Source organism: Camelus ferus, chromosome 12 (assembly GCF_009834535.1).
Source record: "Camelus ferus isolate YT-003-E chromosome 12, BCGSAC_Cfer_1.0, whole genome shotgun sequence".
Classification (NCBI taxonomy): Eukaryota; Metazoa; Chordata; class Mammalia; order Artiodactyla; family Camelidae; genus Camelus; species Camelus ferus.
This window is the reverse complement of record NC_045707.1, coordinates 63,883,083-63,902,251: the sequence shown is the minus strand read 5'-3', so window position 1 is coordinate 63,902,251 and position 19,169 is coordinate 63,883,083. Positions and strand designations below refer to the sequence as shown.

Sequence of the window (19,169 nt, the reverse complement as noted above, 5' to 3'; positions counted from 1 at the left end):
TCTCCAAGTTGTAGACACTGGCAAATGCTGAAAGTAGAGCTTTGTTCATGTATTATCCAAAGTTAGGTTAAAAAAAAAAAACTAATAGCAGCAGTTATATCTCAGACCTGACCCTCTATGTCAAGGCTGCTTAGTCTGGGCCTGGCAAGACTGACTCCCGCTCAGTCATGCTCATCTGGCCTTCTCTGCACTGGGGTCTGCTGTGGGGTTTCCACGTCTAACAGATGGTCGGTTGTGTGTGGATTAGCACGAAGCCAAAGCAGCTTTTTAGGGAGTTTAAAAAAATGTACCAGTTTCTGAACAGTGCAAACTCTTCTACAATATCCAGGTGTTACGTGCCACATAGCTTCTGAAAATAGTATTCCCGGCCTCAGTTTTCCCTCCTCCTATTTTATGACCTCACCAATAAACCACTTCCATCCAGGAAGACTCTCCCAACCTCCAACCCACGTCTGCAGCCTCTTCGGGGATGCTTCCTTGGCAGACACTCTTCTGTTCTGTTAATCAAGAGGACCTCTTTACTCATCCTTGTTTTGAGTGTGGCTAGCACAGTCCTCAAATGGACTCTGGAGAGAAAACCCACCTGACTCTCCACGGTGGGGCCTCTGAAAACATGTTGGGTCCCTCTTGTGAAGGTCACTAAACAAAAAGTGGAGACAAACTCGATATCCATTTTACCATCTATGAAAGACAGGCCCACACAGCTACTACTGAGGAAGGCTGTGTGAGCAGTGGCGAGAGGAGGGGATGAAAGTAGGTAGGGTCGCACATCCTTTGGTGGCTTGCTCACTGGCCCCTGGAACAGTGAGCGCACAACTGAAGAAACCTGCAGCAAGTCAGGGGATCTGGGGTGGTCTATGAAATAGAGCCTTAAAAAAATAAAGAAAAAACCCTTTTTTCATCTCAGCTCTAGCACCTACATTAAGAAGTTCCACAGCTTGGAAAGATAAAGATACAGAACCAACTATGAAGGCCAAAAAAGAATATAAAAAACGCTCCTGAGAGAAGCCTGCCTCTTCTTGAACAGCTCTTGTTCCAAAATACTCTGTATAATTACTGTTCTTTGTACTGAGGAAGCAACAGTAATGCCCAAACCTGCAAGGTCACTAAACTTATAATTTCCCATCCTTCCCTTGCACTGATGTTAACACAGGGATATGAAAGCAGACTTAAGGAAATTATGACTTATCTGTGAACACATGACAGCTTTAAGCAAGAATATTGGCCCTGTTTTGTATTATAGCCACATGTTCCTACTTTTTCAACAACCTTGAAAAATAAATATTTGAACTACACTCTTCAATAAAGTCCCTCTGCATTGTTGTCAGTCTTAATCGCCTTTTGCTTGTCTGCTCAGTGCCTATAGCTCTTAGATGTTGCACCTGGAGATTCTTGCTTGCTTTATGATGTAGGTTTATATGCCCTTTAATTGAAAGCAAACCGCCTTAGATAATCCAGTGACAACAATGTTACAAGGTCCACTTTCCGTTAAAAGGCAAATAAAAATATTAGGCTGTTCTCTAAAATGGAGAAAAACACATAAAAATACACCGCAATCTGCCACACCACTTCCTTTATCAGAGATAAAACCCCAGGCTAAAATGCCTCTTTTGTGTTTCTCCCCCTGACAGGAGCTGCGGGGTGCAAGGGACTACAGTTCGCAATGACTAATCTTTTCTCACTGTGTAACATTTCTTTGCCCAAAGAAAGACTTCAGTCATAGAGTATATCAAATATTATATTCATGTTACTACAGTAACTCTTCAACTTTAACCCCAAGTTTTGTTTAATATTCTAATTCTTGTTGAAAGCACTTCATTAAAAAAAACAAGTGAAAACTGAATATGGAAGGATGACAGTAACTTATACCTCATTCGTTAGCAGGCTTTGCTAAATTTTTTTGTGGAGGTTCAAGTAGATTTGTAAAATGAAAGGAAGAAAGGGTGACATCTTTAAGGCAAAATAATTTCTATAGGATAGCGTCATGATTTTAATTAGCAACATGGCCACTGATCAAAAAGGAAACAGCTGCTTGACATGCATGCTACGCCCCTGCCTGCGCCACTGTGAACATGTGAACTAGGACCCCTGGGGCTGGCGCAGCCTGCGTGGCGGGACCTTGCAGCCGCACGCACCAATGCGAACTATTCTTTCTCTTTAAAGAGGCAAACGTTACTGCTGATGGAATTGTTCATGCAACAAATGGTAGGTTTTAGGCTACGCAAAAGTTCAAAACTTAGCACTGTCTCCAAAAAAAACTACTGAGACATTTCAATTAACATCAGTACTGTTACACTATGGGGGGACAGATTGGAAACAGTGTTCCAAGCACCTAACAGGTTTTCAAATAATCAGAGCAGCTTTCAAGGTTAAACAGTTAAATGCATATGATGGAGGAAACACCCTTCTGGGATTACTATCTTCCACCCAAATTTCTTTAGTTTTAGAGAAAAACCACTTAGCTTCTTTGTGGTTTAATGAAAGACACCAGACAAACAGGTTCTGTTCCTGACCTCACCAAACAGCACTTACTAGCCAAATACGCACTGTCTGGTAGACACATTAGCAGAGTCTCAAAACATGGTTTTATTTTGACTAAGCGTTATAAAAATGTACAGATGTACAAATTTGCCTAGTATTTCACAGGGCTGTTGCTTGGCCCCCAACAATTAGATTGCCTTGTAGCTGTAAGACCAGTTTGGGGCAGTGTATGTGTGTCCTTAACAATTTTTCTACCAGGTGCAAACAACCCACTATAGACTCAAAACCAACCAAACTAAAACAAAAGCAAGGTCAGGCTTTACATCTGATCCTACTGATACGCGACGTAAGACAGCACGTCACTAAGCAAATCATTCAAACTATAGTTGAAGATACTTTCTAAACACTGTGGTCTCGAGGACGGTGAATTTAATGGTAGTGCAAACCTATTTGGTTTATTGTCCTCAAAATAGAAAAGGACCCATCTTCTCATGAATTTTAAAAGTGGCTGGAATGTTTTTACGGGAAAGCAGGTTTAAGGTGGAAAGCACTGACACAGTTGTAGTGAATATCCCTGTCTCCAACTTCAACCCTTTCCCACCGGAATGGGAAAAGTGAATAAAGACAGCAACGTTTTTCAAAAAGTTAACTTATATTAAAAATATTTTTTATAAACAATTTTAATACTACAAAGTAGTATTGCAATACAAAGCCGTTCAAATATTAACTGTTCTTTAAACTGTTAAACTTTATTATAAATTAAAATTTCTTTACAAAAAAATTGCACATAATATTTGACCACTCTTAGGTTCTGATGCACTGGCATTTGCAATAGTTTCTTTAATCTTCAGGTTAAACAGTCTCGGCAAGGAGTCCAGAACGTAGGAAGGGCAATAAACAACCCTGTTAGAGCATTCAAGTGCAACTAGCAGACTTGTGGCCATGGCAGTTACACTTTCCTTAAGATGGACTGCTTAAGTTTTAAATCCTGAAATGAAGAATCTCAAAAGGTTTAAAGAGGGGAAAACTAAAAGGGACTGCCGGCTTTTTACTGTAAACACAGCCCTGGAAATTAAATCCAAACAAGAACCTCTCAGGCATCAGAGAGTGTCAAGTGAGGCAGGTATAGCACAACGTAAAGGAAGGGGGGGAAGTAAAAAATGAAAACAAAAACAAAGCAGAATGAAAATAAATGTCAGTCACTTTGAGGAACTATACTTACGTACATGATGTTATGAGAATCTGGCAGGGCCCAGAAGCAGGCCAGACAGGAAGTTCATTTATCCAACCGAAGAGGGTCATGTTCATTGCTTCCGGTTTTGAGGACAGGATATCGTGGGGGCCTTGATATGATCAGTAATGCTTGTCTGCCTTACACAGACCTTAGCCAGGGACCAGCCTAATCTCGAAGAATCATTCAAATAATTTTGGCAATTATTATAAGGACTTAGAACTGACTGCACCCAGTGTTCAGTGATTCTTGCTTTCTGTTTTGTAACTGTTTAAATTTAAGAGCTCATTTAGGCTGACTCCAATCTCTTGGCACTTGGAAACTAGTTTTCTCAGGTTATCAGTTTTACCTCCTTCTGATGCTTCAAACAAGAGTTGCTGTAAAAGACAGGGAAGCATAGAAGTAAGACTAAGCTAGATTTTGAGCATTACCACATCAATGGATATGGCACATGCAGAAAATTTATAGGAAAACTTCAAGATGAAATAAAAGATAAAACGCATTACATCTTTCCACAGTGATGCACAAAGAGGTAACTTCTGTAAGGCTCTCTGATATAAACGGTGGACCTATAAGATAGATACACACACAATTCCATCAGGAAACATGATGAAAAACACCTTCATAATCCTAACCATTTGAATCGTACTTCATAATACAGTAACATTTAAAACAAAATGGTTATGTTAGGTTTGAGAGTTCCCTAACATTTAGAGTCCTTAAAATGTTAACGTCTATGCTTTAACCCTTTTAAACTGAGAAGTCCAAAAAAAGGGCAGAATAACTATTTTTAAAAGGGAGGGGGGCCATCTGATAAGTCAATCATGGCTTACCTCTCTTTGTCCCTTTAGAACAATCTCAGCAGCAATGGCTCTAAGAAAAAAAAGGAATATAGAAAAGGGAAAGAAAAATTTATATATCTTCTAACAAAATGAGATACTACCACTGGCAGAATACTGACTGTGGGAATTTGAGTACAAAACTTCCTGAAAGTAACAGGCTAAACTTCCAAGGAGGGTAACCTATAGTGAAAAGAAAAATTCAACAATTTTTATCAACTTTACAATAATAAAGAAGACCATGTTTTGAACATAAATAACGTTCATGAAAAATATACATAATTACTAGTAAAAAATATTTGGCACTAACACCTTTAAAAGAAAGAAGACATTAGATTATAACAGGGCGAAACCCTGCATTTCAAAAGAGATGGTCTTAAAATGTGTGCAACAGATTTGTTTGTTTGATAACATCACGTTATCTCAATGTTCTCCTTCAAGGAAAACTGAATTCTGTTCATTCTGCTTCTAGAAGCAATCGTTAGCGATCACTCCCTCACATTCAGTATAAAACCTCAGCAGGTGCCCAAAAAGAAAAAAAAAATCTAAACGAGAGTAGAGATCTGTCCAGGTTGGGGGAAAAAAAAAAAAAAGATGTCATTTCAGATTTACCTGTCTGGAGCAAACCTTATAAATAAAGCAATAGCTATAAAAACATGTACAGGATTGTTGCATTACATTTTCCAGGTGGCCAGGCATGTTGGGATATTATATGTAAACATCTTGGCTTGAAGTTTCAGAATCTGAACATTGCTTTCTTCCCATTCGTGTTGAAGCAGCCTGTAAAGTACATTCAGGGAAATGAGCAAAAGCACTGCAAGTGTAGGGAACCCCAAGTCTGCTCTAAGAGCTAGTGTCAGACGAGGCACAGTTTCTGGTCAGTTAAATTACATCAAGGCCATTCAGCAAGTATTTGACAATGCCTCTTACAAATATCACCCTGGGAAAGAAATACGCAGACTAGCAAAAGGCCTAGTCAAGACCCATGCCATCTTCAACAAATTAAAATAAGGCCCACATATTCCTACAGGATACTAAAGCATCCTCTCCAAATTATATTCTACATGTTTCATCTTCCCAAATTTTCTAAAACAATGAATTGATGTATTAATGCAAATTCCTGGTGTTTTTCTTTTTCTTTTTTTTTTTTTTTTTTAGAGTATACTTATTTGTGAATGTTTCCTGAGCTAACATGTTTTAAGTACAGTAACTAATTAAGTTCTCTATTCTGAAGAAAAGGAGAAGGATGACCACAATGAAATCCGAAGTATCAAAACACAAAAGGGGAGCTTTACCAACAAAACCAACAATTAAACCACTTATATTCCAAAACGCCCATCATTATAGAAACTAGTCAAAACATCACCACATTTTTCTATTCCACATGTTTACCAAAGGTGATGCTTTATAACACAAATTTCTGTAATTGACTTTGGCAGACTAGCATGCTTACTAAGAAGTTTTATTATGAAAAGCTATGGCTATTTCTGTCACAGCCTTAGGCTTTTAATTGTTTTTTTCAGTTTCTTATCTATTTTCCCATAATGCATGCTAAGTATAATGTAAATATTTTAAAAATACAAGTGAATATTTGATAAATATTTTAGGTACCTTATAACCCATAAAACAAACTTAGAAACTTAAGACAACTGATGCAGTGGAAATGGCTGCACAAGAAGAAGCCAAAGCATTAATTAGCATGCAGGGTAACTTTCTGAATCAAAAAGCAAAATTCTTGAGGGTTAAAATGGGTTTTATTCTATCAGAGCTGAGAAACTACAAAGAAATGCTCAGAAATCTCCTTCTAACTGAATGTATGAAATCCATGGACAAGTGTTTCTCAAATGTGGTTTGAGAGTTCTAGCTCAGGAACGTGCATGTGAAATGAGCATCCCAGGAGAATCTGATGCATGCTAATATTTGAGAATAACTGACCTACATGAAAATAAGTCACAGTAACCAAAAAAAATACACATATATATAGGTGGCTGCTTCTCTCTGTAACACTAATAAAGACCTCTTACGTAATATTCGTCTGTAAAATACACTTACTGCTTATAATACAAGCACCAAGGACAGACAGTGTATGCTTAGGGGACACAGGCGAACTTTACTTGAATTATAAGCCCCCTTACAATCTGCAGTTTTCCAACGTGACCAGATTTTTACATGAATAACTGCATATGACTTAACAACTCTGAAATTAAACTAGTACCATATCAGTGAGGAAACAGTGGAAGAACAGAATGTTCTTAGCAAGTTTTCAAGAATAATTTTATATGAAGAGCCTATTCTACTGAGCTGAGAACCAAAAGAATTTTATTATTTCTTACCTCAGTGCAAGTCCAGAATTAGTTGGCATAATTGAGCAAAACCGTTCCAAGGTTTTGGAATGCTGGGTCTTTGGAACACAGCTCAAATAAAAGAAAATAACCTGTAAAGGTTGAGGGGGGGGAAAAAGAATGCAACAAAATGTGAAATCCAATTATCTACGTGTTTTAATGAGAAAAACAAAATGGTCTTTAAGACATGAATGTCAAATTATAATAATGCATGATGCTGTGAGTTACAATTCCTACCATTAATTTTATTAGTGACTTTCCAAATATGAATTAGGAAATATGGTCTAGTGATGAGAGCCATGGACTGAGAACACTGACAAGAAGCCAGGAGTCCGGGTTGTCATTCCTGAGGCTACCTTTACTCGCTGTATAGCTGGGCAAGCCATAGGGCTAAGAATACCTGCCACATCTTGCTCATGGAATGCCCGTGTGTAAATGGCTTAATGTCCACAAAGTGGTTTGAGATCCTGGGATAAAGAATGGCATAGAAGTACAAAGCATAATAATTGGTTATCCCGATTAGCAACAAAACCGCCCCACCAAAAAATAAATAAATAAAACAGAGACGTTTTAGTCTACACCAGCTTTTGCAGGAACTTTCAGCCTCCACTGTACTGAATGAAAAGGGGTCTCTGAAAATAAAGCAATTTAAAAAAAACCCTTTGCTTCATTGCCTGTAAGAAGATGACCTTATAAATAAATCAACATTCAGATTCTACTCTTAAAAATTCTAAACAGCATCTGATTTCAGCTTTCTTATGTCCTATGTATAGTTATATTTGCTCGACAAAATACTGATAAAGAACAGCTATAACACGTAAGCCCATTCTTACTTATCTTGAAGGAATTTTTCATTTAGTAAAATTTCCAATTACTCAAGCAAAACATTATCATTACAACTACTTCTTTTGATCTTTCTTTTTTAATATGCATTAAACCATAACATCTCTTCACTTGTGCTCCAATGTTAAATATTCTTAAACAGAACATAATCAATAGTCACATTTTATCTTAACTGAAACCTAAAGGGCTCTGTTCCTAGATGTTGAAGAGACAGAAAACAAGGTCAAGAATAATAGCAAATGCTAGTAAAGTGGTCCTAGGAAAAGCTCTCTTGGTATTAAACAGGAGTTTTGCTATCATATAAGTCCCCTCATTTTGTACAAATACATAAAGAAAAAGTTTTAAGTTCTTACCCTATTATGAAATTCATAGTTGGACCAGTAATCAGCACTGCTAAAAGGAATGGGGTATCGGGCAGGGACTGTAACCAAACATCTATTCACTAAATCAGTAAAAAATTTGAATTCTTGGACTTTGTTTCTGGATCCAGCGGCTCTATTATTGGCAAAGACGAGGTAACTGTCAAAAGAAAAATATTATCATTTAGAATAATTAAGCCAGTAATTCTCTAACAAGAAAGCCGACCACCCCTTTCCCCACCATATCCCCTTATTCCAAATCCCGTTCTTTTTTTCTTCTTTTTTTTTTTATTATGGTAAAACATACCTATCATAAAATTTACCATTTTACCAATTTTTTTAAATGTAAACAACACACTTTATAATTCATGAGAAGAAAAATTCTGAAGTAAATTACAAATAATTGGAATTAGATGAAAATGACAGTTCAACAAATACAATTTGCAGTGATGAGATTCAGAAATATCCTACTAAAGCACTGCTTAGTAGGACCACATCCCATTCCTACTGGGAGGGACTGAACTTACTCCATCCAAATCTTCTGCACTATGTCAGATCTCATGGCCACTCCTAACGCTGCCTCGTATGCCTCCACTGTCTCTTTAATACTTGACTGAAGAGGATGACAAAGGCTGTTTAAAAAAACGAAGGAAAACATATTTTATGTCCACAGCTCAATTCAATTAGGTAAAGGAATGAAAGAGTTTACTTTAAACATCACAGATATTATTACAATGGAATCCTTCTTTTGATCTTTTTTCTTCAATAATACAAACCTTAGCATCCCTTCAATTTTGCTTCAATGATTTTAACATCAGGTTAATTTTCACACAGTGTAATTCAGTAACAACAAAGGCAAGCCTAGTAGGCAACATTTCTCTCCACAGTAGATAATGTCTCACCAGTAAATCAGCCACAAATAAGGAACCTGGTGGTTAAACGTTTCATCATCAAAATTCCCTTTACATAAACGGGCTGGAATGTCAAGTGGTCCTGGGATATTTAAGAGATATCTGGAAAAGAAAAAAATCACACTGTTTGAAACTGTATCTATGCACATATGAATTACTAATGCTGAAACCCTCAGTTTCAACTTAAATTTCCATGAAATATTTTACTGGGTAATGAGACTTTATTTTTACATGTGTACCATACCACTTTGGTCACATCTCTAGCATTACATATTTACTATTCTATATCTACATGAATAAAACCTCTCCTAAAATGAATTTTAAAAAATTTATCCCCCAAATTAAACAAACCACCACAATCATCTAATTTAACCCAATTTTAAAAAAGAACAAATGAGACTACCAAGTATCTAAAATTTTCCCACAAAATCTGTATTTTCTTGTTAAAAAAAAAAATTCTGAGTTACAGAACTTGGTACCTGAAAACAAGTCCCCCTCACATACATACGCACGCATACCACCGTATGTTTAATTTTAGACATGATATTAAAGTGCATTCTGTAACATACTGACCCAAAAGGCACTTGTCAAAAAGAGGTCTATAATCAAATAAGATGAGAAATCTGCAAATTACAGCCCCCTCTTAAAAAGCCACAAAAAAGATTAGGATATTAAAGACTCTAAGAAGTCAATCAGTAAAAATATTTATTTGACTTTGACTAACTCAGGATTCCCCCCCGATATATCTGAATCTGTGTATAACATTACCTGCATCTTAAGGAACGATGTTTTTAAAGAAATACATTGATCTCAGCAATGACAATCTAGTTTAACTGTTTGCACTGGATTTAAGAATTATTTCAAGGGACCAAGTTTTAATGGATTGGAGAGGCTGTAAAGGGGCAGGGGAGGCTGGACAGTGACTATAAGAAAGGGGAGAAATGGAACTGCTAGAAGTCAGGTTATCACCCCGACTTGGCCACACCTAGCTCCGTTACCATGAGCTAATCACTTCACTTCTAAGAATACTGGCTCTCTCCACTGAAAATTGAGGTAAGGAAGAAGAGGTAACTTTAATCTATCTAAGACTATGGCTAGGCTAACTTCAGTAAGGTGAATGAGATCCCCAAGTTAACTTTTATGGCTATCCACTAATCTTCAAATTGATTTGAAACACATTAAAATTATCCCATCTAGCTCTTTCTGTCTGTATACTAAATTCTACATATAAATATGTATACATATATATAATTTATATATATAATTATATATATACTATATATAATTATACAGATATATAGAACTTATACTAAACCATATATAGGAAATGATGGAATCCAACTCTAAATATTACAGTTCTAAGTACTTTGCTTTACAATTTCTTCTCACGAAATTAAAAAAAATTTTTTGAACCTATTAAGAGCATTGACTTTCTCCTATTAATAAGCTTAGGCTCTTCCATAAATTTTAAAAATTTGTATCAATACCAGTAAGCATGGCAATGATGAAAACGCTCACTTACTACCATTCTCTTCATACGTAATTCAAAAAGGATTTCCTAAGTTAACAGGAATGCACACTCTGTAAATAAGAACTTCAAATTTTCTAAATAAACTAAGAACAGGATATCTATTTCTCATAATTCTTGGTTATGAATTAAGACTATTTCCACGAAAAAAATAATAAAAGGAGATGACTTAGTCAATGATGAGATTATCAGGAGGCAGGCCACTTTCAAGTTTTTATTGACACATACTTATTCCGCTGCATTAAGCTGACATCAAGAAGGTCTGCAGGTCACTGACCACAGCTCAAACCGGCAGCATCCTAAGTTAAAACAATTACCTCCCTGCCCAAAGGAAGACCAGAACCAGCAAGTCGTAAAAAAGTTTGGTTCAGCCTTGAATTTCTCCTTTGCTTGAGTTTGAGACATTAAAGCAATCTAATTTAAACCGGAAAAAATCAGCATGGAGAAGCTGAACAACTTCTAAATTTCTTATAGACTAGTTTAATTCTTTCTGGTAATTTGCATTTCAAATTATTCTTTTGTAATTAATTGTAAGATATTAATCTAGACTTAGCAGAGCAGAAAGAATTTCAGAAAGAGTATTAAAATCACTATGTCAGTAAACTGGCTACCATAAGAGGACAGCTGTAAAGACTCAAGACTAGGAAAGAATAGTGACCCCAAACTTTTTTGCCAAATCGCAAATAAAACTGCCATGTTCACAAAATATTCCTGAGTGGATAGACCACAGACTTAACAAAATGTGGGTTATTTTTTAAAATAGGTTTTTATACAACACTGCTATATGGGGTGGGGGTGTGGGGTGGGATACACAGAGAGAGCTCCAAGGAAAAATATACACAAGCATTAGATTTGCTGTATAAATCCAAGATTTTATCTTCACTTATCAGTATTTTCCACAAGAATATTTTTAGGAGATATTCAGCTTACCCCTTCCTCCTCTCAGTTGTTCCTAACATAAAATAATACAACTATGCCATGATAAATATTTTCCTTTTGATGCTGTTTTACTTATGATCAGCAAACTACACTTATTTTCATAAATAAACTTTTATTGGAACACAGCCGAGCCCACTCATTTACATACTGTCTATGGCTGCCTTCCTGCTACAGGAACACAGTTAACCAGTAGTGACAGGCCATATGGCTTGCAAGCCCAAAATATTTACTACCTGGCCCTCAAGGAAAAAAGTTTGCTGATTCCTATAGAGAGATGAGGAGGAAGAAGGAAGAGAACTTTAAAAAGCCTCCCAAAAAACTATTCTTTATGACCTGCTGTGGCCTCCTATTGTTGTTAGAACAAGAACTCACAAGGAAGCAAATAAAGGCAATAAACACAAGGCTCTGTGTTACTGAGAAAGCAATGGTCGAGAAAAGAATCTTCTAAAGCAGCTACTCAACAACATTTCAGAAGTTAAAGCAATTCTCTTTAGAATTTTTTTTTTAAAGGGCAAATTATTTACATCTACTTTAGATCACCAATCCAATAAATTAAAACTCACTTGTATCAAAAATCACTGAGACTGTCATGATAATTTGTTGCTACAGTATTAAGTGTTACAATCGACAATGACAATACATTAAAAGCAGAATGAACTACTATGGCGTTAATATGTAACTTCCTTCATTAGTGGCCTTAATCCAAAGACTATAAAGCATCTTACATTTTGTGTCCATTTTTAATAAATTCTACTGCCCTTGTAACAGTTTTGCAAGAGCATGTTCAAGTTAACTTAAAAAAAAAAAAATCAGCCTAAAATGTCATACACCAAAAAACTGGTGATCTTTCCACTGAGCTATGCTGTTTCTCATTCTTCTACAAATCAAGAGTTCTACAAACTTACCGAAACAGATCCAAGTTACTGTACTTCTCAAACCCAGGTTTAAAGAAGGATGCAATAAATTTCCGCAAAAATGGAAGAAGATTATCTCCTTGATCCTATTTTAAAAAGAGAAGGAAGAATATACATTAGGCTTTCAAGGGCAGAAACCTTCCTCTCCCCTCCGCCCCAACTCCTCCACCAAAAAAATCACTGATTATATTAGGTTTTTGAGGAAGTATGGGTAGAGATGACTTCCGTATTCTGATCTCCAAATTAAACTGAACAAACCATCAAACGGTTTAACACTCGGTATACCACGGGCTCAAGTTTCACTCACCATTTTCACCATTTATCTATTAAGCCCTGTTACATGTTTGGCATTATGCTAGGTGTTGGGGGTGGGAGACTCTAAACTGGAATAAGACATGGTCCTTATCCTTGGAGTTCTCAGCAAAGTATAGAAAGCAACTATAAACAAAATTACAAGGTGATGTGATTAAGTACAGTGGTAAAGAACTATCCACGGGGTATTAAGGCAGGGAGAAATACCTAACTGGTTAGGGTCAGGAAAAGCATCCTGGAGAGGATGACGCCTGAAACATTTTAAAAAATGTGTAAGAAAATGTGAAACATAAAAATACCATATTTAAGAATTCTGAGTCTTTTTTTTTTTTTTTACCTGCAAGATGAAGAATTTGCACATATGATAAAAAACCTCTGCGTTCTGAGGATTTCTTTCAAATGCAGTAAGCCACACTGTCCTGGCTTTGTCGTGCTGATGTGTTTTCAAGTATAAAGCAACAAGTGATTCCAACAACTGGCAGTTCATGGGACATGATTCCAATAAACATTTACACAGCTCCACTGCAGCCTCATACCTTCACAAGAAAAACACACATCTAAACACATGAAAGAATCCATTTTTAATACAAGGTTAACTGCTTGTCAGTTAAGTTTTACCTCTTGAGAAGCTGGTGCAAAGCAATCATGTTTGTGTAAAGTGGAACACAGACCTCTACTCTTTCCTCAACAGCAAGGCTCTCATCTGTGCAAGCTTTCACCGCATCTATCCAAAAACATTGCAATAACATGAATCAAACACTGAATGAATTATTTGACTGTGTAAACTCTCAGACAGCCTATTCTTTTGTTTGACCATCACTTATTCACCTTTACTAAACTCTCGGCTTTCACACATAAGAAGGCATTTCAGGTATCTCCAAACTCATAAAAAAAATGTAATCTCTTACCCTCATCTTCCTGTTAAGAATAAAGTATCCAATATAAGCTCTCACACCTAAACAAGTATCCTGCATTTAATCTATAGCCATTTAAATGTCTCCCCCTAAACTAGGTCTTTTCCTTACTTCTTTAAAACACTTATCCCTTTGTAAAGAGTCCTTTACTTGGTCTTGCTGCTTCTTAGAGAACGGTCCTCCAGTGTTTCCCTCTGTACAACTCTCACCATTTCCTCCTTGCCCAGTCATGGTATGACTTCCCAGATTTGCTGAGTTTAAAAGTGAATGTCATTCTGAAACAGCACTTCCGAAGTTCACTTATATGGATCCTACCTAAACAAACACTATCTCTACATTCATTTTATCTGATTAGCATGATAATGTTCTTCCTCTTCTTTTTAATTTCTTCTTGCCTCTGCTTCCAAGTGACTATTTATATTTTCTCTTGGTCTCATTCACTGTCCCAGTTTTCTCTTTTTCCTCTTTCTGCTATACTTTGAAATCTCTATTTCCTCAAAGGAAATCTCATAGCTTCAACTATTGAATAACTTACTGCAAGAGCACATAAAAAACTCTAAAGCACTATGTAACATAATTTCTGTGTTGATAATTTTCAACTACATTTCTCTATCTATAATTGTCCATTTATACTTCCTTATTTCCTTCTGCCAACAAGCATTTCCACTTGGGTGACCAATTATCATTTACGAATACCACTCCTACTACCAAAATCAGTCTCTTAATTCACCAACTTTCTATTAATACACTTTCCTTTTCCCAATCTCAAAACTCTGAAATCATCTTTGACTATTTCTTCTCTTCTTCCCTGACACCTGATCTGTCCCCTATCTCTATGTGGTAACTAAAATGTCTCCAACGCATACATTCTTTTCTGGGTTTCTTTTTTTGTGTGCCTCAGTTACGGCCATCAGTTTCTGGTTGATTTTCTTACCCTTGGTATCATTTCTCTCCAACACTTTCTTCCTTCCCTCCTTCCTTCCTTCCTCCCTCCCTCCCTTCTCTTCCCTTCTTCCTTTCTTCCTTTCTTCCTTTCTTCCTTAAAGAAACTCTACTGCCACCAAGTCTACTACATTCCAAAGTTCCTGAAAATCTGTTATCATTCCACTTATCAAGCTTAATTCCTACTATTATCCAGCACAAAAGTCTCACTTTGATAAGGACTCTCCCTTCTTCTAATCTCCATTCAAATCCACTGCACCAACCCCTGTTGTTTCTGTTTACTTAGCTCCTCTAACAGGAATGGCCTTCGTTTCCTTCCTTTCTCCTCTGGTTCATTCAATAAACATTTACTAAGCACTCAGTACAATGCCAGACATTACAGGCCCTTGAGAGAGAAAGAAATAAGACAAGAGTCCCATCTTTGAGGAGGCCCACCTTGTTGGTCACATCATAGTCAAGCTTCAAGGTCCAGCTCCAAGTCCTAATTTTTCTAAGAATACGTCCCTGATCATGCCCAGACCTACAATAATTTCTTCCCTTCAGATTTACGGCCTGTACCATGTAATTCTCTGAACCACAGATCTCTCCTCTAAGTACAGAATTTAGACTATATACTAATACACAGTTATATGGCCTTATACATTTAATAGTTGTATCAGATGTATAGACTTTACCTTCTGAGTGGGTTATATACTTACTAAGTATAATAGAATGGAAAAGGCTTTAGACCTTATTCCATAGCAGATACCTCAGTATGTAGCAGCGATCGAACTCACTGACTGATGGAGAAAATATTAATTACTTGAAACAATAAGATGCAGTCTTTTAACTTTCCCCTTCATAGACTGCTTCACAAAATGTACCTGGTTCTATGATTCAATCAAGTCATTGAATCTATACAAGCCATATTATGTACGTATTCAGCTGATATCCTCTGCCACAAGCAGAAAAACTAATTATGTCATGTAGTGCAGTTCCTGGCTTTCACAGATGCCAATGCCCATCTTACCTGACTCAACCCTCAACCTTTTAAGCACTTATATAATAAAGTGTGAAAACTACAACTCTAATAGATAAATTTGTTTCACTTAATTATAAAGAATCATAATAAGGGACAAGTTGGTGTTCTAAATAATTCAGAAACACTTATCCTTACCTTCAAAAACCGCTAACAACATGTCAGGATTAGTCTTTACATCTTGAACTGCTTGCCATGGCATTACAAATGGTTCTATGTTAACAATTCTTGAAGGATTGGCATTAGATGGATCATAAAATTTTGAAGGGAGAACGTTGAATTCAACAAGATGTATGTAGGCCAGCCATGCCAAACATCGATCACTTGTTTTAAGGTATTCAGCTACTATTCCATCATTAGCCAATTTCAATGCATTCTAGGTAAAATGGAAAAATAATCTGAAGGTGTTTTTAAAAATATTCCTAATAAGATTCAACTGTAAAGGCAAAGAAGATTAAAATTGTTTTATTTCTTTGGCATGGTTCTTAAACACCTAAGTCAAAATTTTGATAGTCACAAATTTTTTAACGAAAAAAACTCTTTAGAGATATCAATACAAGATTAACATAATTTTTACTATGCTAAAGTTTATGACATAATTAACGAAAAAATTATTTACTTGTACATTTTAAGTGTCTTGATATTCAAAATCTAGTATGATAAAAACAGTTAAACACACACACACACCCCTACACACACAAGAAGAACCCACCAAATCCATACAGAAAATTTTTACTATGGACTAATTTTTCCCCTTATGGTTTAAATACTGACATTTATTCTGGTGGGTATTCTACATATACCATTTTCATTTAAGCCTTATCAACACTCTAAAAAAGAATATTCCCACTAAGCAAAGAAGTAAACAGTCATAAACTTCCCCTAATTCACACAATTTACTAGTAAGTAGGAGAAAAAGATTCAAATCTAAAGCCTGTGTACTTATCATTAAACAACTGCTACCTCTACTGTTTTAAACCTTTAAAAAATTCTCTACAAAATGTAACTTAAAGCCGTAATAAACGTTTACCTGTAAAATTGCAAGTGCACTTTGGCATCTTCCAGTAAATATGTGTAGCTGAACTCTAAACAGAAGAGCCTCTAAAAGCTGAAAGGACAGAATATCCGATGTTTCCTGCTTGGCTGCTCCCATCAGGAACTCCACCATCCTCTCACATACGTAATCCTTTTCTTCAAAGGTGCTTTCTAGGTGCAGAAACTGACCAAAGCGATTTCCTGTGATCATTTCTGCTTCATAAGAATAAACTACAACTACAGATTTCTCACATTTCATTAAGAAACTGTCTCACAGTAAAAATTCAACTCCTGTAAAAAGGATAATTACAAATACGTATGAACTCATCTTCCAGTGCTATACCTAGATTTCCCCTTCTACAAGTTGGAAAGTGGAATTGGATGAAAACTAAAACAATACAGATACACACTCAGAATTATCACTGAAGCAACTTCACCTCTCCTCTCCTTTAATCAATGGGTAAACGGCAGCAAGACCATGATGGATTGCTAAAAGCTCGCATTTATGATCACACACAATTGGCATTGCTCAGGTGTGTGACTGTATATAAATATTGAGATAGTATGCATGGAAGAAATATGTGGCAAAATAATAAAAAGACTTAATCAAGAAATTAAGAGGTCCTTTGAAGTCCAAACAACTTTAAAGAAAAACATTTCACCCTATAACATGTGGTGATCAATAGCATTAACTTTGGTACAAGGCTCCGGGTTAAAAAAAATCAAGCATCCTTCCACTGTCCAAATCTATTCAATAACTGAGTTAGGAGAGTGAGAGTGAGAGTGGTAAGTTCATTTATTAAGGGATATCATGTTATTCAAATCTCTCTGTTCTAAATTTCAGTTAGCAAGTAAATAATAGATCTGACAGTAAGAATGAGGAAAAACCCATTTTTTTCACCAAATCTTTTTAACTTGGCAAGGTTCAATATTAGTATGATTTACAGATTAAGATTATTTCCGTAAATTATGAGGACAGATAATAAAAGATCAAAATGTTTCATGGCTTCCATAAAAATGTCATACAAATATACAAAAAAAATTTTTAATTATTTTCAGGTGCTCTGCAAAAAATTTACTTCACTTTGCCCAAACTAAAACTACTTAATAGGAAAGTGTAAAATGTTTTTAAATGTTTATATTTTTTCATTACCAATAAAGTGAACAACAACAACAACAAATCACCTCTTCACTAAATATTTTCTGATTTAGAGAAGAGGCTACTAGACAGCGAGAGTAAGGCTATTATTATATCTGATGCAGATAAAACATACGATCTATTAAGCTACATAGCAATATTTAAGATGACCTAAAGAATTATGGTATGTCTCACACACACGACTTTATCTTTTCTACTCACTGTCCAAAAACTTTGATAATCAGGAGCATATTCAACAGCTGTTTCACACATTTCCTGCACCTCTTCCTTGGTTCCTCTTTTTGAGAACAATCTGAGGTAATGGCACCAAATTTCTGGATTGTCTTTGTTGTTTTCCAAAGCTCGAGCCAGAACATTTAAAGCAGAATCCAGAGACTCTGAACACAGCCTACATGTTTAAAAGAAAAAGCAGGAGCATCTTTTTTTTTCCTTTAACGCTTGAAAATACTTTTAAATCAGTCTAGTCTAATAAGTCAACTTTTTAATTCCATTTTCTATTAGAACTTACCATAAGGCTAGAATAACCTATGACAAAGGGAGGTAGATCAGGATTTTAAATCACATCTGTCCAAAAAAGGTCCTGCCTTCCCACAGGCCCAACAATTCCTTTTAAAGTGGATGTTCAAGGAGCATTTCCCAGACAAAAACACAGTGTTATAAAACCACTAGATTATCAAACTTCAAATGTGCTTTATGTCCATATTCAGCAATACCTTTTATGATGTGCACTGGTCTGGGAATGGGAAAAGTTAAACAATTCCCCCTCAAGGCCAGCTACTGCCAGCACAAAATAATCAAAGCTTTCAATATAATAGTTCTTTTCAGCAGTCAAGGTCTTGCTATCTCTTGGAGAAGATAATTGTCTCTCATGATCCTATTCATAAAATTATGTACAGTTTTGTTGGCCTTCACTCAGTCAATGAGTCAGAAAAGAAAACACTGTAACTTATCCCATTAACATGAAAATGACACACAAGTCAAGTTAAACAAGCCCCATGTTCAGGTATGTGTGATGTATTAGCATTCTGTAGCGCTACCTTAAAAATGTTTTTATTCCAAGTTTTAAGATAGAGTAGGCTGTTTAAAAAAAAAAACCAAAAAGTGAACTATTAAAATTCTAAAACTATAGTAACAAAAGATTACTCCTGGTAATAAAAGATTATTCTCGGCAATCCTATCAACAAGCAGGAGTTAGAAAATGCACTTATGTTATAGGAGCTGTCACTTTTGAGATAAATCACTATTTATCTTATTTGAACATACATACATAATACCACACAGAAAAAAGTCAATTCACTAGAATTTAGAAGTTCTTAGATAAGCTTTAAATCTCCAAATGAAAATTGACATAAAATTTAATCTGTTCCACTGTGATTTTACCATAATTTTATTAAGAGATTAC

At 35.9% G+C, this 19,169-nt stretch overlaps 1 protein-coding gene across 2 annotated transcripts in view; it reads right to left on the bottom strand.

The window, feature by feature from the left end:
- Positions 1 to 3,204: 3,204 nt before the first annotated feature.
- The window catches only part of ZFC3H1 (zinc finger C3H1-type containing), a 46,631-nt gene continuing 30,666 nt past the window's right edge, over positions 3,205 to 19,169 (bottom strand). For both annotated transcript variants that reach the window (XM_032493757.1, XM_006191106.2), the window contains exons 22-35: positions 17,969 to 18,155; positions 16,604 to 16,792; positions 15,712 to 15,949; positions 13,318 to 13,423; positions 13,037 to 13,235; positions 12,379 to 12,473; positions 8,998 to 9,108; positions 8,623 to 8,727; positions 8,090 to 8,255; positions 6,885 to 6,985; positions 5,230 to 5,331; positions 4,546 to 4,585; positions 4,219 to 4,281; positions 3,205 to 4,089 (exon numbers count right to left, since the gene is read on the bottom strand). In XM_032493757.1, the coding sequence (XP_032349648.1) occupies positions 3,952 to 4,089; positions 4,219 to 4,281; positions 4,546 to 4,585; positions 5,230 to 5,331; positions 6,885 to 6,985; positions 8,090 to 8,255; positions 8,623 to 8,727; positions 8,998 to 9,108; positions 12,379 to 12,473; positions 13,037 to 13,235; positions 13,318 to 13,423; positions 15,712 to 15,949; positions 16,604 to 16,792; positions 17,969 to 18,155 (1,840 nt within the window). In that variant the 3' untranslated portion in view covers positions 3,205 to 3,951. The remainder of the gene's footprint in view (positions 4,090 to 4,218; positions 4,282 to 4,545; positions 4,586 to 5,229; positions 5,332 to 6,884; positions 6,986 to 8,089; positions 8,256 to 8,622; positions 8,728 to 8,997; positions 9,109 to 12,378; positions 12,474 to 13,036; positions 13,236 to 13,317; positions 13,424 to 15,711; positions 15,950 to 16,603; positions 16,793 to 17,968; positions 18,156 to 19,169) is intronic.